This window comes from Taudactylus pleione, unplaced genomic scaffold, assembly GCF_031769625.1.
Source record: "Taudactylus pleione unplaced genomic scaffold, aTauple2 ptg000391l, whole genome shotgun sequence".
NCBI classification, from domain to species: domain Eukaryota; kingdom Metazoa; phylum Chordata; class Amphibia; order Anura; family Myobatrachidae; genus Taudactylus; species Taudactylus pleione.
This window is the reverse complement of record NW_028284792.1, coordinates 9,497,470-9,522,812: the sequence shown is the minus strand read 5'-3', so window position 1 is coordinate 9,522,812 and position 25,343 is coordinate 9,497,470. Positions and strand designations below refer to the sequence as shown.

The window sequence follows — 25,343 nt, the reverse complement described above, 5'->3', positions numbered from 1 at the left end:
CACAGGTACACATGGCCTCAGAAACACACCCCAGTGTTCCCCATTCCACCACGCACCTACGCACTGGTACTTTAAACATAAGAAAATTCCAATTTCTCCTCTTCAATTTTCTGCACCGCTGCTTTCTAGTGATTTCAGCCAGGGGGAAGATCGGTAAGTTTGTTTTTCAAGAGAGAAAATAGAAATGGCTTAATTTTTTTCCGTTTAACTGTTTCTTACTTGACAAAAAACAGTTGTCTATATGTCACTCGGAAGGCACAATGTCTTTTAGTTTATTCAACGATATAAAACAAATATATTTGCCTGGCTTCCACGTTGTGGCATGTTTGAAATCTGTGGCTGCATACAGTTTTCTGATCTAACTTAAATTCACATATTTGGGGCTAAGACTATTACTGAGCACAAATTACACCACCTGCCTTAAAGGGCTGGTGCTGGATGAATGCAAAAGCCAATTGAAGTCTCCGTCTGCCGGCTGTAATTCTTACTCCTGAGATGCTTTTGTACCTGTGAATAAATCACACTAAAAGCAAGGAGAATAAGAACTGCTCTGGGATGCTCTCTGCACTTTAATGTAATGTTTTCCAATTTCATGTCCTCTTGCAAAAGGCTACTCACAAGGCACAGGAACAGCAGAAATGCAGTAACTACGATTTTATGCGAATAGTTATGTTATGAACTGGAAGAAACAGTATTGCATCGCTCCTCCAGACTAGTTTTAAACGGATCCAAACCGATACATTAATAGAACAAAATAGTTGAAGGATATTGATAAACTCTAAGAAAAAAAATAGAATACAGCAGTGTTATATTACACAAGAAAAACAGAAATAGATCCAAGCTACAATATAAATTGGATTCTCTTTTAAACGATTTGGGCTTCTAGAACCTACATTTATGCAGTGAGGCAGTTTTGCATTAGCAAGTTTTGATCATTAGCCCTTGCCACCTTCAAACAAATGAATTAGCATTTTTTAAAGTTAGGTTCTGGATTTGCCTATGGCAGTCAAGGGTTGTTCAATGAGTGGGTGTAGTGCTGGAAATGTAACATGAGAGTAATTGCAGTTATATTACATATTGAATACTGCATTCATTGGACCCGATGCAGAATTGCAAGCAAATCGAGTGCATGTTACTCCACAAAAGCGTACACAAAAAAATACATGTTCACCTTCAACTCATCACCAACTTGAATTACATCTACAAAGTTACTTTTCACCTGTTTTCAGACAAACTCATGAGATTAATTTATATGGAGATTTATATGGCAATTTAATAAATCAATCCCCTGTTCTATATCTTACAGTAGAAAAATCAAGGATTTAGATTTTTGGTATGTATGGTGTTTTTTTCATTTTGGAAAGTAGTTATTTACGTGATGTTTTTTTACTAGATTTGATTTGTAAATGGCCATGTAAGTCACCCTAAATACTGTATAGTGATTTACATAGCGATTGCTGCAGATCTCAGTTTATTCTCCTATCTAAGGCATATGAGAGAGAGATAAAGAGATGTGCATTAAATAGAAGAATGACGAGTTAGCTGTAATCGCTACTCATTTTTGTTAAATATCTAAGCCAGCAATAAGATGGTCAATTTAGACTTTTCACAAATTGGAAATATAATTTCGCTATTAAATAATACTACATCATAAAAGTTAATCCCTCTTTCTAAGTCCATCTAAATTAATAGGTGATGTGATAGGCAAGTATAATTTTTTTAATTACGTTCTTAGTATCATCACATTTCTGTCTTCTGGAGAAAAGTAAGAAGAGAAAGCACTCTCTGCTCCCACTGTGAAAACATTGCCGACCAGTAGAAATTGCAAAAGAATTAAATCCTATAAGACATGTGGTTAATGTGTTTCAAGGGAAATCATATTAAATTAATGTGATTTCTTTTAATTGGTCCAGCAACACTAATGCACTAAATGTAAATTGTAAAATGAGAAAAAGGAATAGCAAGGAATGGTTGTCATTTGGCTGGCAGATGTGAATTGTTTTGCTTTGTTCTATTTTTTTATTCTAACTTTGTGCAGAAAGGCGCAGTGACTTTCCACTTCCATTTTGCTTTTTTTGGGGGTTATTTAGAGTTGGACATACTTGCATCCAAAATGCATGCAGAAAATGCACCTCTATACATATTTATGCATCCACATGATTATACTTTTAAAGAACGTCATGATATACACTTTAAACTTACTATAATGCAGAGGCATACTCAAGATGCCTAACATCATCTTCCTAATCAACTTAATGATATACAGCAATATATATTGTCATCTGTCGTAGGGGAAGACAGCCTATTCAGCATGGGGCTGTGGGCCTGATTCAGACCCAGACGCTATGCTGCGCTCGCTCGCATTGAGCGATTTTTTGCAGTCTACGCATGCATATGAGTCGCAGTGCACGTGCGCGAACCAGTCACTGCAATGGGAAAGTGCTCGCCCGAAGCCCGCAGTTTTGCCGCTATTTTGAATGACAGTGCGCTTTTGTGGGTGGTAACAGGGGAAGGTGCTTGTAAACGGGGGTGTGGATGTGCGAACGCAGGCGTGCCTGACCGTCAGAACGGTGTTTAATGGGCGTGCATAATTAGCAAAGTAGCATCATTACACACGTGACTAGGTTGTATTTTAGCCTGAACAGCTCGCAATGTGTGGTGGGAAAAGGCTACCACAAGCGCTGCGAGCAGCTCCGATGGCTCTCGATGTTCCCGATTAATCCTACAACTGCCGGAGATGACGTGTGTTGCGAGTGGCATAGGGGCGTCTGTATACAGGTGCGAGCGCATAGTGCGGCCTCTCGCTATTACTTAATGGGCGGCTTTACGCGACGCAGTGCGAGCACATGATTTAAATAGCCGGCCCCTTTTAGCCAGCGAGCGGACGCAAATAGCATCCGGGTCTGAATCAGGCCCTGCATTCCATATCCCGGAAACAAAGTGCAACTCTTCTCCTCCAGGAAAACTCAGCCCTTGTGGATAGTACTGACAGGCTTATCTGTAACTGCATTTGCTGTTAATTAATTATTACAGTATGTAAACGTGCTTTATTGTATTCACCCTATGCTTACACACCTTTCCAGACATAAGGAGGTGGTATATGCAAATTTTAAGTGCACAAGTACAAGTCTAAAGGACATGGCTGTAACTATCATAGGTGCAAGGGGTGCAGCTGCTATGGGGCCTAGAGCTGAGGGGGCCCCATCATCCTTGTCAGAGTCACATGTGTTATATACATTTTTCATCATTGGGTGGTACATAGGGGCCCTTACAAACTTTCGCTATGGGGCCATCAATTGCCAAGTTACGCCCCTGCTAAAGGACCTCCTTTATATTTATCTGCAACTTCTAGTCATGTTTTATTCTGATGTATGAAGTCATTTAATCCTTCCAGGGCATTACGTTTGCATAAAAAAATAATTTTTTGAGCGCTTGACATGTTCACATGCTTTTGTAAGTGTGCCAGTAATGAAAATGGCACTGAGCTTTTCCCATTCATTTCAACAACATATTCATGTCAATGGGGTTTCCCCTCTATGCCTACTTCATGAATATTAAAAAACATTATTAGACTTGTTCCTACTACACAGGGGGACAACAAATGTGGCCCCCTCCTTATAGAGACTACCAGCTTCATTCTGAAAAGTGCTCACGCTCTTGATCTGGGTACCAATAATAATAAAGAATATTTGGATGTGGGATTAATGGAGTACCATCTTTGCCATTTCAGTGGTCCTAATATAAATACTAAGGGATCACTTTAATATGTAACAGCAATACTATACTTAACACACATACTGAAACATTGCATCAATTTTAAATACACTTCTAACTTCTTTTGTTTAATATTTCACTCCTCTTCACACATACTGCATACATTAATATAGATATTGTTGTGAACTTATTAGTTTACAACATAGTTACAACTAAAAATTGTATATTATTATTTATTGAACCAGTTATAGTGTCTTGGGAAGTCAAGTGGGTATGGATATCTTCTTCTCTTTTTAATGCATATCTAATACAATTATTTTAATAACTTACTTAATAGGTCAGAGTGCACCCACTTTGTTCTAAATAACTTTATCTTTTTTCTTTGGCACTATATGTTAAGGCAGTGGTTCTCAAACTCGGTCCTCAGGACCCCACACAGTTCACATTTTGCAGATCATCCAGCACATGCACAGGTGTAGTCATTACTCACTGAAATATTTTAAAAGATCCACAGTTGGAGTTAATTATTTCACTTGTGATTCTGTGAGGAGACTTGGAAAACATGCACTGTTTGGGGTCCTGAGGATCAAGTTCGAGAACCTGTGCTCTAAGGTATCCTTAAGACTTTTTTTACAATAGTAAATATATGTATGGGATCCTCTACTTTGCAATAAAACTTCTCTAAAGAGCAGTGTTTGAACGCCATAGAGTAAAGTAGATTAGTGTCTTTTAGAACACGTTCTGTACACTCTACACTGGTTATTTTGGTTTCAAAAAAGAATCTAAACAAAAAAAAATTAAATCGTGAGTGTAGGTTAAAAAGAGATAGGAAGATAAAGCTATTTGCACAATCAGCTTATAACAAGCAAATGCTGCTACTAATGGAAAGGTGATATAGTTATAAGGCTCAAATAATAATATAATATATTGCCCCTCAGAAAATGTAGTGTCCTAAATTATATATGAGGCATATTTAGCCTTTATTTTAAATGCATCCCTAGTTATTCTTGATACCAAAATGTTCAAATTCAATTCAAAATGTTCACATTCAAATTTTACACACTACTTTTCATATGCTATTCATTAGTTCTATTATATAGTCATCCAAATCACTGAATATAACATGCATCTTCAGTTTATTACCATATCGTTTTATACTGTGTATTATATTATTTGTCTTACTATTTTTATACAACAGAAGCATACTCCGCAGTGCTCTATTTTTGAGAAAAACCCAGTCATATAAGAAGTCTGGGTAGTGACAAACAAAGGAGTAAAAATGCCAGCTTACAAACTTTAGAATGGGAGTCTGATATTTGAAATAAAGTGCCATATAGTAGATTACATATTGGCCCACCCAGATCGCAAATGGATATAAGTGCTTAGTGGGGCAATGTAACCCAGTCACATGGTCATGTTGGTTGGGTGTGTATACTGTACACATACTTGCCTTCTCTGGGAGTTTTCCCTGACTTTTTGAAAACCTCCTGTATTCTGTCCACTTTTCCAGGGATGTGGTTGGGGAGGGTGCTTGATGAGGGGATTCTGAGAATTAATGTCATCAATGCCCTGGCCCTGCCGTGTTATACCACAATCTGAGACATTCCGAAATGTGGAGTAGGGCAATGATTATGTGAATTGTGTTACAATGACCTCTGCACTTGCCACTTGGATTCCCCAACAGGCTCTCCAAAAAGTTGGCAAGTACAGTATAACTATACAATGAAAATCATTAATGACCTGAAAAAGGGGCAGGCTCTCTGTGCTGCTTTCTGCGCAGATGAGATAATTTCCCACCTGCCAAACTTCAAGGGACACAGCAGTTGGGATCCCGGCTCCAGAATACGACCACCGGCATGCCGAAGGTAAATATCGGGGGTTTAGGGTTAAAGGTTAGTTCAGTCACTAAGGGGGGAGGTTAGGTTTAGGCACCAAAGAGTTAGGGTAGGGAAAGGGTGAGGGTTAGTATACCGACCAACAAGTATTGGTATGATAATCCTGTCAAGAACCCGGCGTCGGGATTCTGACCACTGGGATCCCGATTGTCAACATTACATACCCAACCTGCTGCAACGTAGCACACAGATATACAAGTGTTCCCTATCAAATTAATCAGTGCAGTGTTGTGGTGCATCTTAGTCACATCACATTGCAACTAAGCTGCATTTTCAGGCAAAAAATATGCAAAAAGGACGCTTGATGCTAGCAGAGTCACATGGGATCTGGCGCCCCAAGAAGAGCTGTTTGGCGTAACTGCAGCAATAGTGTATGAGGACATATATGTAGGTCCTCTGCTCTTCTTTATTTATGCCCCTTCACTTGGAAAACTCATAAGCTCTTTCAGATCTCAATATCATCTCTATGTTATTGAAAATTTGCCTGTTCTCATCAGATTTTTCACCATCTGTGCTGGCTCCTGGATGTCTTTCTACCATTTCACCTTTTATTATTGAAAATTTTTCTTCTTTGTCCCTCTGCCGACATACTCCCTTTGCCACTTGGCTTGCTGCGATTAGCTCGCTGTGGCCACCCCTGATTGACTGCTGGTTCACAAGCGCTGATGGGCTTGTGGCTTGCACCAGACATAACTGATATGGGCAACACCTCAGCTTTTCATTTTAGAAGCTTCAGTAAATCTACCCCATTATCTCCTGCATTGATTATTGCAGTAGTTCCCTAAACAGACATTCACCACTATTTGAATGCGGTGGATAAACTGATTTTCCTCACAAAATGTTCTTCTACTCTTTCTCTGCTCTGTCAGTCCCTCCATTGGCTGCCTGTTTTAGAAAGAAACTTCTTACATATAAGGCTATCAATAATATATGCTAATATACATTTGTCCACTGATCTCAAAACATCTCCTAACTCAGCCTCACTACACTGTGCACAGCTCTCCTGCACCCTCATAACCTGTTACAGTTACTCCCTCACTCAAAACTTTCTTCTATCTCCCAAACCTTCAAGCCACTGACCCAAGGCCAACATTGCTGTGGGACTGATTTATGTAGAAATTACTTTTCAATTGTAATTAAAAAAAGATAAAAGAGAAGGTATTCATTAATTGAGTTAAACTTACACCTTCCTAATTTACTGTACCAATTTTGACACCACAATCTATCAACACCTGGTTCCTACTAATATGTACATACATTTCATAAAATAAAGTATTATTTACTAATAATAAAATTTTTCCTATATATATATATATATATATATATATATTTTTTTTTTTAAGTTTCTAGTTGGAGATCTTACTAAAACGGAAATCATAAACAGTGCAACAGTAATTTGCAATGTTCTTACCATTTTCCTTTGTTTGGCAGGTCAGTACGTGACAGTGATGATGATGATGAAGAGGAAGACAAAAGACTAAATCGAGGTTGCACTTTGCAGTATCAACATGCCACTCTTCAAGTCTTTACTCAGTTCCATACCACATCTTCTGAAGGCACTGACCAAGTAATCACTATGTTGGGACCAAACTGGCTTGTAGAGGTTACTGACCTGGTTAATGATTTCATGCAGGTGGAAGACCCAAAAATAGCAGAAATGATTGACAGTAACACCTTAGCTGGAAGGGAGCCTGGTACCACAGTTTTTAAAGTGAGTACTTTCAAAAGGATGTAGTGATTTGTGTTTATCAGTATGTAATTGGCTGCATTGTGCTTGATGTAGAGTTGATTGCAAGCCAGTTTTTACAGATGGATTTTGCATGTTTTTGCTCATGCTGTGAAGCCAGGTGCATGTAACTGGGGGTGATGCTGAGTAATATGCAACTAAATTGCATCTCCACTTGTGGCTGAAGGGACAAACTGGGTAGTAATGGGGTGTTAGCAGGGGCTCCGAGAGGGGGGGAGCAGGTACAGATTATCAGGGCTATCTGAGGGGCCCGGCGCTGCCCCCCCACCTCCCTCACAACAGCCCAGCACACAGCGTGTGCTGAGCTGCAGTGGGAGACTGCTCGTGGCCGCTGAGCAGCAGCCACAGCAGTCTCCTATGCCTGTGGGGGGGAGCGATCACACTGATCGCGCCCCCCTGGCTTTGAGCACTGCTGAGGGGACTCAGAGCGCCCCCCCCCCCTCCAGAGCGCGCGGCGCTGAAAAGTGTTTTTTTCCTGGGAAGGGGGCGTGGCCACGCCGATCGCAATTAGGGCACGCCCCCTGTTACCCGGGCCCGCCGCGGCTCTTGGCGGGCCTGGGTGTTAGCAAAGTTTAGTGAGAGCGTGTTAACGGGCTATGCTGAGGCCAGATTAAGCACCATGTGCACCTGGGACTGAAAATGTTGAGGCGTATACCGAGAAGGGGAGGAGCTGTGACCAGTGCCTATTGGGTGTGGTCAGTGCAATGTGGGCGTGCACATCTCTTACACTGTATCCCTAAATACTGTACGTAAAAATAGAAAAATTGCTGCATTTTGTGAGAAAACTAGAGATAAAATTTTGAGTTATGGCCGAATGAATGGCCAGCTAGACAGCTAGTCATTATCATCATGCTGTTATGACGATGGGCCTGTTTCTATTTGGAGGCCTGGAGATGTTGCTCCATCCATACCCATTGTTAATCCGGCACTGAACTATGCGAAGCTGTGCGTATGCATAGATGTACCTAGTTTTAGACAGATTTGTGGCACCAGGAGTAGGGCTGGTTCATCGGGCACTGATAATGATTACAGCTATGAAATCAATCATAGGGATAGGGGCAGAGCTGTAGATGATTACAGCTCTGCATACGGGAGAATATCTGCATCTTTCTCCATGCATACAATGTGGGAGTAATTATGGCCAACTTGTGTTCAGTCCTGCATAGGCCTCATTACATTTTATATGATGAGGAAGACCATGCACATTTTTCATGCTCTCTGTAATATTACTAAATATAAAGCAGGGAGTATGACTTGTACATTGAGGTACCTGTCTTTGTCATGTTTGTGATTGTAGATTACAGGGCTGCAGACCACATTTCATCCTCCTAAAGGTTTATTTGTCTTTAAATGTATAAATGCATGGTCTTATAGCATAGCTCAGTTTTGTTATATTTTACTACATATCACTGCATGTTCCTCACTTATGGATTTGTATTTGTGCCATGAAGTGCTCAAAATGTTCCTATTTCTTCATTAATTTTCTTTCACAGGTCACATACATTTCTCCATTTTATTTTTTCATCATTTGATAAAGGACCGCTGTCGCCCAGGCAGTTGAAATTAGAGAAAATTAGCAATTGATTTAATTTTACCAGCTAAAAAAGTAACTGCTGGTTGTAATTGTGGTCCGACGCCCACACTGTAAAATACTGATTAGCCTGGAACTAAGCATGGCGTAGTAATGCCATTACTCTATTCAATTGGTTCTACCACTCTCCCTGACAAATGCTGATGCAATGCTAGGTTTCCAAGAAGTCCGCATTATAACAGTTCTTAATTTCTAAGATTGAAAACTCTTCCACAGTACTGTTAATGAGCACTGATAAGCTTTGGTGACATAAATGTCTGTTCATAAGTAGAAACAAACAAATAAACAGGGATTTTACATTATTAAAAATTATAGTGCAACAGCTTTCATTTTCTCATGGCCCATTCAATAATTTTGGTCCAGTAGGAGCTCTGGGCCTGATTCAGAGCCGGACGCTCTGACCAGAGCGCTCGCTCTGAATCAGGGCCCTCCTACATGAAAATGGAGCGGCCTTATGGACGCTCGCATAGCTGTGGGTTACCACCCACAGCTTATGCGAACGTCCATAATGATGGTCGCGATGGTCAACACCATCGCGACCATCGGGCTTGCGACGGAGACCCTGCGGTAGGGTCTTGCTGCCGCAAGCCCTGGAGTGATTTTGGCTCTATCAGAGCCAAAATCACTCCCACTGATATCACTAGTGATGTCAGTGGGGCCGGCTTCAGACGATAGGCGTTCCCATGGGAACGCATCCGTATGGCAGCCACGCCCCGGCATGCCCACCAAAGGGGGCGTGCTGTCAATCAACATCAACAGCACGCCCCCTTTGGTGCGAGACCCGGAGCGACGGAGAGCCCGTCGCTATCCGGGTCTCGCGCATGCGCACGACGGAGCTCCCTCCGTCGTGCGCATGCGCAGTGGGGCAACATCGACCCGCTTGCGAGTGTCCTGCGCTCGCGAGCGGGTCTTAATGACCCTCTCTGTCCACCTAGCCACCTGTCCATATTGTCTATATCTCCTTGCCAAAACACAGGTGTATTCATTAATGAATGACATATATTAAAAGATTCTTATGTGTTAATAATTAATACACTTGTGATTATGGGGGAGATGTACTAATTCTTGTAGAGTGATAAAGTGGAGAGAGTTAAAGTACCAGGCAATCAGCTCCTAACTGCCTTGTTACAGACTGTTTGAAAATGATAGTTAGTAGCTGATTGGTTTGTAATTTATCTCTCTGCACTTTATCACTCTCCAAGGCTTAGTACATCTGCCCTTATGTGAGGAAACCTTGAAAACATTCACTGTTAGGCGCCCTAAGGAGTGGTTTTGGGAAACACTGTTTTAATATATTCTAAGCATCTCTGATAAAAATAATGTGATCTCATTGTTTTATGATGCAGCTTTGTAATGTCACAGGTCTTTTTATCATCAATCTATTAATGATTGCTTTTACCATGTACACCACTGTACCACTGGTGGTATTATGGGGCACATCCACTATCAGGTAGTGGAACGACAGTACGATTACAACATTGTAATCGTACAGTCGTTCCTCTTCCCCTGCAGTGCCTACGATATGTTGTTCAGTGTAGGAACCCTCCCTCATCCCTGAACATGATCAATCTGTCCAGCATGTTCAGGCAATGATTGATGTCGGAAAGGACCAGTTGGAGTACGCATCGCTGGTCGTTTCCGGCATTTTGTTGCACGATTTGTGCCTGATTAATGAGCGATTGAACGATAACGATGTCCTTATCGTTCAATTGCTAATTAATATATTGCCTAGTGGATGTGCGCCTTTAGAAAAGCTAGGTGGTATTTGAGCTTGAGTACCAGGTGCCAAGATGTTGACCACCCAGAGCGAGTGTTCTGAGCGCTGCCCTTAATATGGAGCACAATTCACACCAGGCCTGGTAACAAGGAAGCATCTCCTAGTACTGGGGGGTTTTCTGTATTGGGTAGACTTCTAGCCTGTGGAGGAGGCAGAGAGAAGTCTGTGGAGGGGACAGCTTGAACTATGTGGAGTAGGCAATGAGAGCCAGTGGAGGGGACAATGAGAGCTATGTGGAGGGGGCAATGAGAGTTGTATAGAGGGGGCAATGTGCTATGTGAAGGAAGCAGTGAAAACTATAGAGGGAGCAATGTGCTATGTGAAGGAAGCAGTGAAAACTATAGAGGGAGCAATGTGGAATTAATGTCACAAATGTTTACATGTTTATAAATTCATACTTCTGCAAAGTGGTACTTGACCTATTGCCATAGTCGCTATATGGTACTCGTCAAAAAAAGGTTGAGAACTCCTGGTATACACCAACTAGCTATGTATGGTTTATGATTGCTTTAAATAGGTTGACACCTACTTATTTGTGTATTGATGTTTATTGTTTTTTTTTAACCCTCACAACTAAGGCAAGTATCAAAAATATGTTTAATTATTTAGTTTAACTTCTGCATTGCTCTTTCTTCAATTTGTGCAGGTGGTTTCCCCTCTTATGGAGGCAGTGCTAGGTGAGACTACAATTACAGTGACTGAGGAGAAGGTCAGCATCATAGAGCTCCAGGCACAGCTGATCTCAGGACTCTCTCTTTCTCTCCATGCCAGCCCAGGGAATAGTCACACTATAATAGCAAAGACAACTGCCCAGCATATATTAAAATATCCAAAACAGGTGAGTAAATATACCCCCTTTATTATTGGGTCTTCTTCAGTTCTAGAGAACCAAACATAGTGCAGGGAAATATTAGGCAGCCACAGAGCCTAAATGGCTTATAGCATTTGTGGTCACCAGTCAATTAAGTCATTACAAATATAACATAATTTACAGTTTAATTTTTATCTATCTTGCTAAGGCTGTAGCACAATAAACATTTACCTTGTGTGTTGCTATTTTTGATTTAGTTGGACTTTTGGCAGAACTTTCACATGTGCCTTACCTGCCATTCTGACCTTTTCGCACTCCATCTATCAGATCTCCCTACACACCAAGCAGACCTCCCCACATGCCTATCAGACCTGATCTCCCCACATGCCTATCAGACCTGATCTCCCCATATGCCTATCAGACCTGACCTCCCCACATGCCTATTAGATCTGACCTCCCCACATGCCTATCAGACCTGACCTCCCCGCATGCCTATCAGACCTGATCTCCCCACATGCCTATCAGACCTGACCTCCCCACATGCCTATTAGATCTGACCTCCCCACATGCCTATCAGACCTGACTTCCCGACATGCCTATCAGACCTGATCTCCCCACATGCCTATCAGACCTGACCTCCCCACATGCTTATTAGATCTGACCTCCCCACAAGCCTATCAGACCTGACCTCCCCACATGCCTATCAGACCTGACCTCCGCACATGCCTATCAGACCTGATCTCCCCACATGCCTATCAGACCTGACCTCCCCACATGCCTATCAGACCTGATCTCCCCACATGCCTATCAGACCTGACCTCCCCACATGCCTATTAGACCTGACCTCCCCACATGCCTATTAGACTTGACCTCCCCACATGCCTATCAGACCTGACCTCCCCACATGCCTATTAGACCTGACCTCCTCACATGCTCATCAGACCTATCCGTGTGCCTCTCATACACCCCCCCCAATATGCCTTCTCACAGCTTCCATACTTAACTTGCTGCTGGATCCCATACAGAAAGGACGGTGGTCACACTGCACTCCTTCCTCCTACTCCACTAGTATGCTACGTGACCTTTTTGTTTTTGCAGAGGTCATGTGACACGGAGGTCAGTTTTACAACAAAGTAAAAATAATCAGATTGGCAACAGACAGCTAGGGTCCAAAACACTATTCCCTACTCTCTGCCAGGAGCTACATTTACAAGTACAAAGTCTTCGGTTAGCCGACACTAGTTTATAGCCTGAGAAGGGAATCGGTATGATGGTTCAAATCACGACAGGGGAACGGTAAGTAATGTTCCCCTGTCCTATTTACCCCCTAACCCTCCTTTCCTGTACCCTAATACTAACCTTCCCTACCCCGCACCCTAACTTTAACCCTCCTGGTAAGTGCCTAAACCTAAACCTCCCCCTTTAGTGCCTAACCCTAACTCCCCCTCCTAGGTGCCTAACCCTAACCACCCCTGCCCGGAGCCTAACCCTAACCTCCCCCCTGCCCAGAGCCTAACGCTGACTCCCCCCGGGGTGCCTAAACCTAAGTCCAGCAGCTGATACTCACCTTTCATGGTGTACTTACGATCAGGATGCCGTCTGTCAGGATCCCGATGTCGGCATCCTGGGTCATGTCGGGATTTCGGCCCCGGTGTTGTCTCGGCGTTCGGGATTCCGATACCGGGTTTCCGGCAGACGGCATCCCACTTGTCGGGATCCTCACCACATCCCCTGAGAAGATCAATAACCTAAAGTAATGATGTCAAAGGTGAATTTAGACAATTTGACCTTTAGGGTTGTACAGTACGTTGACCATGAGTTCCTACTCAAAACACAAGTTTTGTCTATATGTTGATCATTACAATCAATACTGACAGTAAAGTACTCGTAATGATCTACAGTATTGAGCACTGTTTTGAGGTCTATTTACAATGTAAAAATACACCAGTAGTGGTATAAAAAAAGGCAACACTGAGGTCAAATGTCAGTATATCAATAACATTTTTTCATTAGTTTTGTGCAATACAGCTGTGTTATGGTACTATTTTATAGTACAAATATATTATGTACATACGACTATAGTTGCTGTGGCATACATACCTGCTTTTAATTGAAGATAAATAGCTAAGAGGATTTTATTTTATTTTATTATTAATAGTCACATCTACCTTTAATAGCTCGGTGGAACAAAAATGAATCAGTCTACGTTTAGGGTGTAGCATTTGTCTGCACTGATCTATTGATCATTGCTTTGTTGTCTATTTACATGTAAATATTATGTAGAAGGCGATTGCCTTCTACATAATATTCTAGGAACATATAATGCTTTCAAATCCAGTCCTCGGGACACACTAACAGTGCATGTTTTCCATATGTTTTTGCTAGAGCACAGGTGTATTCATTACTGACTGACACATTTTAAAAGATCCACATGTGGTTCTAAGAATTTCACTTGTGTTTCTGTGAGGAGACCTGGAAAACATGCACTGTTAGTATTTTCCAAGGACTGGATTTGAGAGGCAGCGATATAAGGAAAGCTGTTTAGAATAAGCAGCAGTGCACCTGTACCGTAGCTTTGTAAGTGCTGATATACAATACGTTTATATTTTGAAGTGTGGATAAAAGGGAAGAGCCAGTCCCAGTGAAGGAGTCAAACAATCCAATATTAAAGGTCATTCAAAACACTATAAAGATAAATTAGTTCTAAGAAAATAGTTCCACAAAATCCCGGGTCTGACCTGGGATTTGGAACACGGTTCCAAGCCGGATCAGACCTGGGATTTTCCCCCCTTCCCGGGTCGGCGCCGTTCACACAGCACGCGAGTGCAATGCCGGCGCTTGGAGATCATTTCATCATTAAGCGCCGGAAACTCCCGCTCTCCCCTGAATGCCAGGAGTGGAGTGGCAACCAGAGGAGAGTGCCCTTTGGCTTGGGCTGCCTGATATCACACCTGTCACCGTGGACACGGACAGGGAGAGATTACAGCCTCCCCTTATGAAGCAGGGACGGGGTAAGAACTTCAACGATCCGGACCATACGGGGAGGCAGTAATCTCTTCCTCCCCAGTGACAGCTGTTACAGACAGCTTCTGAATTTATCCAATCAGCATGCTGTAAACGGGTTCCGGGTCGGATGACCCAGGTTACCTCTTTACACTGAGCGAGACCCAGGTTTTATCCGTGTAGAACCCATGCCTAGTCAATCGACCTGGGATTTTTTCCTAGGACCCTTTTCCACTGAGCCGCGACCCGGGTTGACATGGCAATAACCCATTTTTTTGCGGCACTGGAAAAGGGGTATTAAAGTACTTCAAAGTTAAATTAAATGGTGGTACAGTATACAATAAAGATTACTGGTCATGTATTCCATTTTTTATATGTGCCAGATACTGCTAATTAAAGATATGATGGGTAGTTCCAGGGTTTTCCATGAGCTGCAAGCTAGCAATTTCCTGCATTTAGTAAGTGTATAGCATGTTTAGAAGTCTGGCGATTGGTGTTAGTTGTTGAAAGAGGAAACAAGAAGAATTTAAGATGATCAGGGGTCTGGGTACCTCTGGTGAGGTGACCTCTGTGGTTAGTAAACTTGTGTTGGAAAGTTTAAGACATTCCACCTTACAGTGTTGCGTTTTTTGTTTTTTTTTCAAAGCAGCCCTTTCGAGGTCTGTGGTGTAACTGTGCTTTAAGACTGACAGGGGCATTATAACACCTTAAGTATATCTTAAAAATGTTTTATTTCCAAACTTTGCTTTCCAGTTAGACTTATGGGATTCCTTGTGTGGTATTTGATGGCTATAATAGGTTAGAATACCAACACCTGCCGGTAAGTATCCTAACCTTCTTTACCACTACCGTCAACCTAACCCTCCCTCCTCACAGCCTAAACCTAACCCTCCCCTCCTGCAGTCTAAACCTAACCTTCTTCCCCCGTAGATTAACCCTAACCCTCCCTCCCCGCAGCCTAAACCTAACCGTCCCCCTAACGACTAACCCTCCCCCTAATTCCAATACTTACCATTGGGATGTCAATGGTCGGGATGTCGGCGCCAGGATTCTTACTGGTGTCGGGATTCCAGTGCTGGCATTCTAAGCACCAGCATCCCGACCACTGGGATGTCAACTACATCCCAATCTATCACACCATCAAAGTTGAGAAATCCATAGCAACCAGACAGATCTAGCCATCAGTTTAACGGATGTACTCAGATGTACTTGGGGTTGTACCAAAGTGGGGATAATGGAAAAGGTGAAGGGTCTAATACATATTGTATATTGCATTGTGAGGCGATTACCAGATATTCTCTAATAACAGTAAAGCTATTGCACTTGCTAATAAAGAGGATGATGTATGGGATCAGAGAATAGTTTATTGTCATCGCTACAGTATGTCCATCCAGACTTTGATGTGGGGAGACGAGTGCCAGTAAATACATTGGAATACCTGAGATGTCATGTAGCAAAATTTTAAATTATACATTTTTAATTTGCGATGTTACTTATTTATATTCAAAGATCTGCTGAGGTTTGTGCATTTGCTTGTGTATAATATATAAATGGAACATAAAATTATGCATATACAAACATATTAGATAAGGTATCGAATAAATAATTGTATCAATGTATGCAGCAGATTATAAAGCTCAATATAAGTTTATCATATTTAGATCCAGCTATTTTTATCTAAATTGTTCAATTTAAAGCTTATTTATAATAAGACTTTTCCACAGTATTAAAATGACTTGTGTGTATGGGCAGTTTAAGGATTACTGGGTATGGGAGAATATGGCCGTTATTGCTCAGAGTAATCTGCCCTAATTTACAGCTACTGTACGTACTCATATCTTATAGTAAAATATAATTTGGAGAAGACAACTCCCAACATTATTTCCCCTATTATTTGTGAAGCTGTACTTTCGTATATACAGTATAGTTCCTGAAAGTGTTTCACAGACAACTGTAATGTTTTTTTTTCTCCCAAAAGTTTAACTGTGTTCTTCAGGACACTGAGGGCCTGATTCAGACCCGGTCGCTCTGACAGAGCGCTCGCTCTGAATCAGGGCCGGGTTTTTTTTTTTTAGAACGGCCTCCTGGCCACTCGCATAGCTGTGGGTGACCACCCACAGCTACAGCGAGCGGCCATGATGATGGTCTTGATGGTTAAGACCATCGCAACCATCGGGCTTGCGGCAAGACCCTTGTGGTAGGGTCTCGTGGCCGCAAGCCCCATAGAGATTTCGGCTCTAACAGAGCCGGAATCTCTCCACTGACATCACTTGTGATGTCAGTGGGGCCGCCCCCAAACGACAGGCGTTCTCATGGGAACGCCTTCGTTTGGGCAGCCACCCCCCCGGCCCGCCCACCAAAGGGGGCGAGCTGTCACTCAACATCGACAGCTCGCCCCCTTTGTTGCAAGACCCGGAGCGACGGAATGCCCGTCGCTATCCGGGTCTTGCGCATGCGCACGATGGAGCAGGCTCCGTCGTGCGCATGCGCACTGGCCCACCATCGACCCGGTTGCAAGCGCACAGCGCTTGCGACTGGGTCTGAATCAGGCCCTGAGTTCCACCTTATAAGGTGCGTGGTCATGTATCACTGAGGACCTATTGTAGTGTATGTAGCGTTGCTGAATTTCTATGCTGCCCTATAGGCCAGATTGGTCAGAAAACACCCATGCATTGCTGCAGACACCTGCTTTGCCGAGGGCACTAAGCATAACACATCTCCCAACGGTGTAGACAAAAGTCTTGGCTGCCCAAATGGCAGGACAGTACCCTATTATCAGGATGGTGCTGCCTAAACTGAGGACATTTGGGAGGTACAGTATGCGATAATGGGCGCAGTGCTATAAGGGACGTCACAGAAAAAATGTAAAGATTGTTGGGCTGGTTCTGAGTCGTGCAACACTTTGAACTAATACACGTCTGTCTTTCCGTGAAATTGAGCATTTCGGGCGGCTACTGAGTGGAACATGTGAGCACACGGAACAGCCCTGTCTTATGGGAGAACCATGGGAGCGTTGTGGACGTCTATCAAAACATCTGTGCAATTCTGTAATTCAAGTCCAGCATATGGGGCAGGGAAGCCTGTTTCTGATGCATCTCTTGCATCTAGTATGGTGCTGGTGCCAGTGCAGATACTAATGATGCAGATACTAATCATTAGTATCAGTGCAGATACTAGTGATTACGGTTGCAGCGTTTGGCATAAAATCAGTGGGCAACACGGCTTCCTGCTTGGAGATGCACAAGCGTAAAATAATAAATCTGGCTGCCCACAAATAGTGGGGTCTATGTACTAAGCCTTGGAAAGAGATAAAATGGATAGAGATAAAGTACAACTAAACAGCTCCTAACTGTCATTTTTCAAACACAGCCTGTAAAATGTCAGCTAGGAGCAGATTGGTTGGTACTTTATCTCGCTCCACTTCATTTCTCTCCAAGGCTTAGTAGTACATAGACCCCTCAGTTCCTTTATATTCGACTCAGAATCAACCCGTTTGTGTGAGGGGGAGAGTGCAGCAGCATGTGATTGGTTAGGGTCAGCAGCTTCTGTGGCCCATCCCCATAAGCAAATTACCTTGAACTCTTCTTTGTATGACAGCTATTGTTATTTCAGATCAGAAAAACGTTTATTTTGGTTTCTGCATTTTTAGGTTATTAAATTACAGATGAAATATAGGCTGAAAAAGTCAGACCTAGAACCAATAGAAATAGAAAGCAGTATCATGTAATTTAGGAGCAAAAAGTATCAATAGAAAACCCTCACTGCTGAGATATTTCAATTTTACAGCAACTATTGTTATTTATTTAGACGTTTCTTAAATAAATTAAGTAGCTTCTTATGGTAAAACTTATTTTTTTCTTTTTCCTTTTTTTTTTTTACCTTGTACATCATATTCCTGGGAGGTGAGAGGTAAATTTCCATATAATACATGGCAGCTAGAAAGATAAAGATGTGGCTGGAACGAGTATGTTGCCAACATGCTCGTATTAGCCAAGAAGTTCCCTTTTTTAGGACAAATTAATCTTATCTTGTACAAGACACCATCTGTTCCAGCTCCCGGCTGACTGGTTCAAAGTTAAAAAAGAAATAATCTGTGCGCTGCCGCACAACAGCTACACATATATTACGTGGCGGCAACACTTCTAGCCTTGCGTGGTGCACAAGTATCCATTAGGGATTCAGATAAAGAAGCATGTTTGGAGGTTAGAGGTGTCTGCTGTGACACTGCAGCTTTCAGCTGGCGGAGAGATAAGTGTGTGCTATATTATTGATACTAAGATTATTGCCGTCTGACTGAGATAGGACATGTAAACCGAGGCCAGAGAAAGCAGTACTGACGTGCCAGGAAAGACCTTAGCTACATTCAGAGCTGCTAAGATAGTATAATTATGAAAAATTAAAATGTTCATTTTTGGAAGGGATGGTGAAGAAAAACATAGTTACACAAAAAAATGGATTCATTAATATATTTGTAATCAGTTTTATTTTTCCACTATATAATCCTCTGTAAAAATACACACATAAGTTGAACATGTATGGACTCCGGTTTTAAAATATAAAATGAATATGTGAAAATTGTAAGAGAACATTTTATTTGTATTGCATTTTTTTTAAACGATTGGATATTTTTATATTATTGTGAGATGTACAACACCTTAGAATTTGTTTCAGGTTTTACTTATGTTTTAATTTATAATTAGTAAGGGTAATGGCAGGACAGTCAGTTTTAGGAAGATTAGTTCTAATTAGACTTTCCTTTTTTTTATAGGAAGCTCTGATGAATCTATGGCTCACATTCAGTGATGGAACCTCAGCGCCATTGACACTCTATGATCCAAAGGATTACACATTGGTTCTGACTAGCTTGGATGAACGAGTTGTGTCTATAAGTCCAGAACGGGCATTTCCTCTTGTGATAGCTGGAGAGGAGCAAGGAAAAGGGTCTCTGCTGAGAGCAGAAATGATAATAAATGAAAGCTGCCAAAAAACTAAGCGGAAGAGTGTACTTTCCACAGCAACAGCTCTAGTTAATGTTGTTTTCGGCACAAATGAACTAGCAGGTGAAGGCGAACATGGAAAATTAGTGACTGACATTCCTCCACATTTCCCTGTGCAAGAAAACAAGGAGATTTCAGGAACAACATCTATGATAACTCTATCCACACTGGTTGAAGAGCACAGTTCACATGGTCCAGGAGAATATCCATTACCACTTCCTACTGTGTATCCCCAGCTAACACGAGGACTTACAGACCTAGAGATTGGAATGTATGCTCTCCTTGGAGTGTTCTGCCTTGCCATACTGGTCTTCCTCATAAATTGTATTGTCTTTGTTCTAAAATATAGACATAAAAGGGTTCCACCAGAGGGCCAGGCTAATCCTGATCATTCCCATCACTGGGTTTTCCTAGGAAATGGACAGCCTCTTAGGGCTCGAGGAGAATTATCACCACAACCTGAAAGTCCTGGCAACCCTTTGGAAGCTGGAACTCTGCCACCACATCATTCTTCCTGCTGTAGAGGGGAGGCAAGAGGAAGTAGCAGCAACAGCAGTTCACAGGCAAGTGTGCAAAGCCAATCTCATGGACGTGGAGATGGTTCCTCTGGTGGTGGGGGTTCAAGTAGGGAACCAAGTGAGGACCCACTAAGTTCTTCTCCAACATCCAAGCGAAAGAGAGTGAAATTTACTACTTTTACTAGTTTGCCTAGTGAAGGTAGTGTTTATGATGCAGTACCAGGTTCAGAGGAGTGTGATCTTGAATGGGTATGCCGAGATATGGGACTAAGAGACCCACAGGACCTCAAAGACTATATCAGGAGGGTCAGAGATATGGCATAACCTTAGGATTTGGTGGGCTGTTGTAATGGACAAGGTGAGCAAACTTGCACCCATTAGATCTGTTGTTTTCTCAAAAACACAGGAAATGGGATACTGTTTCTCTTTTATGTCTCTATATTAATGTATTCAAACCCATACACTGCCACTCACCTATTTTCCTGCCTCCATTTCAAGAGTCATTCACTTAAGACATTGGCTTATCCGTCTTTCTCTTCTTCGCTTTTATCCAAAACATGTGCACATTTGGCCAAGATGGAGGAGCATGTTGTCTACCTATGTCTCTGTATTCTGTGGGATGGAGAGAAAAAAGCATTATTTAGCCTCCATCAAACCAAACCACTAAATATATTCCATACTTAGATATATACCATCCTTGTACTGGATTCCAAAAGAAAAGATGAAGACCAACCAAACAGAACTGGTTCTTTGTGAATTACAAAAACAAACAAAAACTTTGTTGGTTTTCTGCAACATTTCATATTTCAAAATGATCACAGAAAAATGATAAGTGGCCATGATGAGGAAATCCTAATGAATACAATAGAATATATAAAAGTCATGGGGCAAAATGCATCATGCCAAGCCATGCCCAATTAAAACCAAAAAGAAGTGAAATTTAGAAAAACAAGGCAAAGCGTTGGATTCTGTGTCGCAAATATATTTTAAAATGAGGAATTCCATAATTCCTATAATACTAACACAAAACCTGCAGATCGTTTTCAGTACAACTAAATGAATGTGTTTAGCAAACATGGGAATGCTCAAAAGCAACATATTAAAATAGCACTTCAATTGTGACAAGATTTTTCTCAGGGGATTTGAGCAGTTAATGCAGTTATACATTGCTAATATGGGTGATGCCAGGCTGTGGCAAAAAGACAGGAGAAGTAGCCATCTCTGAAATGGTGGATGAACTGAAAAGGCCAGCCACTGAGTAATGAAAAAGAAATATATACTTAAAGTAAACGGCTTCGGGGATCAAGACATGGAATGGAGAATGCAACTTGATGGTCCTGACACATGCTTACAAACCCAGTATACAGTATTTAATGTTTATTTGGCCAATATGATAAGTGCCAGTTCATTCTAATTGTCATGTCACCACAGAAATTGATTCAGCTTAATTGTAGGAAAACTAATCTTTTCCTTTAAAAAAAATACTTAGAGCTAGCTAATCCATTCAAAAATGAATCCTTGATTCTATGAGTCAGTGTTTCACTCGTGTGACGTTCAGTCTGAAGAGTTCTTGTATTAGGATGTCTTCAAACAAAACCATATACCTTATATATGTATCTTTATTTTATTATATACAAACATGCATTTATTTCCTCATTTCAGTTTTCCAGAATGGGATTTATATATTTTCAGAATAATAAGGCATTAATTTTCTGCAGAAACCTTAACACTATAGGAATATTGCCTTTTTTATTTGATTTATATATATATATTTTGTTTTTGTTATTTGGAAGAAAAGCATTGAGTGTAATGGCAGAAGAACACTCACCTGTGTTAATGGAAGCTACAGACGCCATCTAGTATGGAGGACAATGCACATCTGCTAAAACCAGGGGACAAATTTATAAGCGTACTTTATTCCTAAGCAGAATGAATAGGTGCATATAGAACGATCTTCTTATATAAGACATGTATGTCTTGAATTTAACCACCATTTATGTCAAATTTTTTCCTAAAGAAAATCATGGAAGAATAAAATTTGGCAGTGCACCAAAGTCATGTGTGTTTTTGTTCTTTTCACCCCTATTCTACAGTATTTGTATTGTATCAATATACCTATATTTTATGTCTTAATGACTGTATACAATATTTAAATTCTATTTTTTTAATTAAATTAAATAACAGGGAAGAGGTAGAAGAGGCAGACTAAGGATTCCTAATCACTGCAATTTTTTGGTGTTCCAAGCTATGCAATAGGAATATATAACAAAAATATATGGAAATAAGACATATTGTGGCTCATGCATAGTTGAACGTACATCAAAGTGTATATTGTAAATTTGTTCCGCTCATCTTCCAAAAATGGGTGCAGGCAACTGTGGGCGATGCACATGCATTCTGATTGCATCTAAGCGTAAGACCCAAGAGGTGCAACTGGGTTGTAACAGGGTTTTCACACATACGCAGAGTTCAGTGAAATGTGTCCCATGCAGTCCTGGATGTCAGTGAAAATACACCTGTATAAAGGCATCTATCATAGGTACACGCTGATGATGATGACTAGTAGCAAACCATTACAAATGTAGATCATTTTGCATCCCCAGATGCGTAAAATGCTGCATATTGGCGAATTTACTCATTTTTCTGTTCACAATTTTTTGGAACAAAAATAGACCCAATTTACTTGAAAACTGTGCATCAGGCCTATTATCTAGAGGAGTACTCAGTTGATTGCACTGTTCACACTTGCCACCCTGGGAAAACTAGATAATGACCATCAGTATTCACTACAGTATTTACATTACAGGCTACTATGTATCCAGAAAGACCTGTCCATAGCTTGCAAATATCCAGTGGTAAAATGGCCAAAATTACTCAGTTCCTTGATTAATCGAGCAACAGCATAATTTATCAAAATCACCCCCCCAAACTTTACAGTACTGCCTCTCTCAGTCACCATACTGGACTGAGGAAGGACTACACACAGGTACTCTTAATAAACATGCACATTACTATAGTCAGTATTTGCTTAGAAAGTTATTATTATTATAAAATGAGCGTAAGAAGAGCATGAACTTAAGCATAATACTGCACATAAGATGTAATAAGTCAGATATATAACAAACAAGTGTTGTATACAACATACTGTACAAGACTCAATATGCAAGATGCCCAGGTGGATGAAACTGGAGCAAACAAGAAGAGAGGAGGAACTTTCTCCTGAGAGTTGATATTGTATGGGTTGGAGCAAATATAAACGATAGCCTTTGCTTGTAATATTATGCAAACTAGATTTATTCATTATTTATTTTGACAAATTTGAAGTACTACTCTATTGAAGTTTATAGGGAAACATATCAATCTTGATAGAGAAGCAACACTGTGTTAAATTATCAGTGTATTTAAGCAGCATTCTAATATATTAGTCTATGTTACAGAAGAAGTTTATGTACTAAAAGGGATGGCTCTGCATATTTTTTTTGCCTCTCTGCTCACCTGGGTGTCGAGACCCATTCCAAGAGCTGTAAGTAGGCACCACATAGTGTTATATGATTTATAAAAACTACTGTAAGTAAGCACTGCAAAGGAAGTAAGCACTTCAATTAAATTATACTCCATGACCATGGCTGTTATTAGAAATTACTGGGCCACCCTATAGCAATATAGTAAAGGGACTCCCATCAAAAGCTAAAATTCCATACAGGCTCAAGTCACTAGCACCCACAAAATGTTACCCTAATATCTTCAATCCATATATTGTTCATCCTGAACTATAAATATATTCATATTCTCCAATTTAGTTGTCAAATCTGTTTGCAGTCTACTGTATATCAATATGCACAAGAAGACACTCTTGAAGATACATGTTTTCTGTACATCCGGGACTCACTATGTTGTTGCGCTCCATAGTATTCACATTCACTGTATTACATCTTCCTTGTACCTTCAGCTAAATCTACCTTATGTACTAATATTTTGTGAATATAATACTGTATATATAATTTATTTATATAAATACAGTGCCTTGCAAAAGTATTTACACCCATTTTTCATGTTTTGTTGCCTCACAACTTGGAATTAATATGGATTGTTTGAAGGTGTGCAGCATTTCATTCACAGAACATGCCTATAACTGTGAAGTTGTGTTTTTTTATATTGTGAATCAAACAACATTTAGGACAACATAACAGAAAACATCAGCGTGCATAACTATTCACCCCCTCAAGTCAGTACTTTGTTGAGCCACCTATTGCGGCAATTACAGCTGCAAGTCGCTTTGGATAAGTCTCTATGAGCTTTCCACATCTTGCCCCTGGGATTTTTGCCCATTCCTCAAGGCAAAACTGCTCCAGATCCTTCATGTTGGACGGTTTCTGCTTGTGAACAGCAATCTTCAAGTCTGACCACAGATTCTCAATTGGATTGAGATCTGGGCTTTGACTAGGCCATTCCAACACATTTAAATGTTTCCCCTTAAGCCACTCGAGTGTTGCTTTAGCAGTATGCTTCGGGTCATTGTCCTGCTGGAAGCTGAACCTCTGTCCCAGTCTCAAATCACAGGCAGACTGAAACAGGTTTTGCTCAAGAATATCCCTGTAATTAGCACCATCCATCTTTCCTTCAACTCAAATCAGTTTCCCAGTCCCTGCTGCTGAAAAACATCCCCACAGCATGATGCTGCCACCACCATGTTTCACTGTGGGGATGGTGTTCTTGGGGTGATAGGATGTGTTTGGTTTGTGCCAGACATAGCGTTTTCCTTGGTCGCCGAAAAGTTCAATTTTAGTCTCATCTGGCCAGAGCACCTTCCTCCATACATTTGGGAAGTCGCCCACATGCCTTTTGGCAAACTCAAATCGTGTCTTCTTATTTTTATCACTAAGTAATGGCTTTTTTCTGGCCACTCTTCCATAAAGCCCAGCGCTATGGAGTGTACGGCTTATTGTGGTCACATACACAGATAGACTAGTCTCTGCTGTGGAAATCTGCAGCTCCTTCAGGGTTACCTTTGGTCTCTGTGCTGCCTCTCTGATTAATGCCCTCCTTGCCAGGTCTGTGAGTTTTGGTGGGCGGCCCTCTCTTGGCAGGTTTGTTGTGGTACCGTTCTTTCCAACCCAGAATTGTACTTCTCAAAAACTTTGTCCCTGACTTGTTTGGAGAGCTCCATGGTCTTCATGGTGTGATGCCTCTTGCTTAGTGGTGTTGCATCCTCTGGGGCCTTTCAGAAAAGGTGTGTTTACACTGACAGATCATGTGACACTTAGATTTCACACAGGTGGACTTCATTTTA

The 25,343-nt window shown here is 41.2% G+C and overlaps 1 protein-coding gene across 2 annotated transcripts in view; it reads left to right on the top strand.

Annotated features, from left to right (window-relative positions):
* TMEM132E (transmembrane protein 132E) overlaps positions 1-22,098 on the top strand; it is a 481,530-nt gene extending 459,432 nt beyond the window's left edge. For both annotated transcript variants that reach the window (XM_088445953.1, XM_088445954.1), the window contains exons 7-9: positions 7,041-7,320; positions 11,371-11,562; positions 19,307-22,098. In XM_088445953.1, the coding sequence (XP_088302079.1) occupies positions 7,041-7,320; positions 11,371-11,562; positions 19,307-20,377 (1,543 nt within the window). In that variant the 3' untranslated portion in view covers positions 20,378-22,098. The remainder of the gene's footprint in view (positions 1-7,040; positions 7,321-11,370; positions 11,563-19,306) is intronic.
* The last annotated feature ends 3,245 nt before the right edge of the window (positions 22,099-25,343 follow it).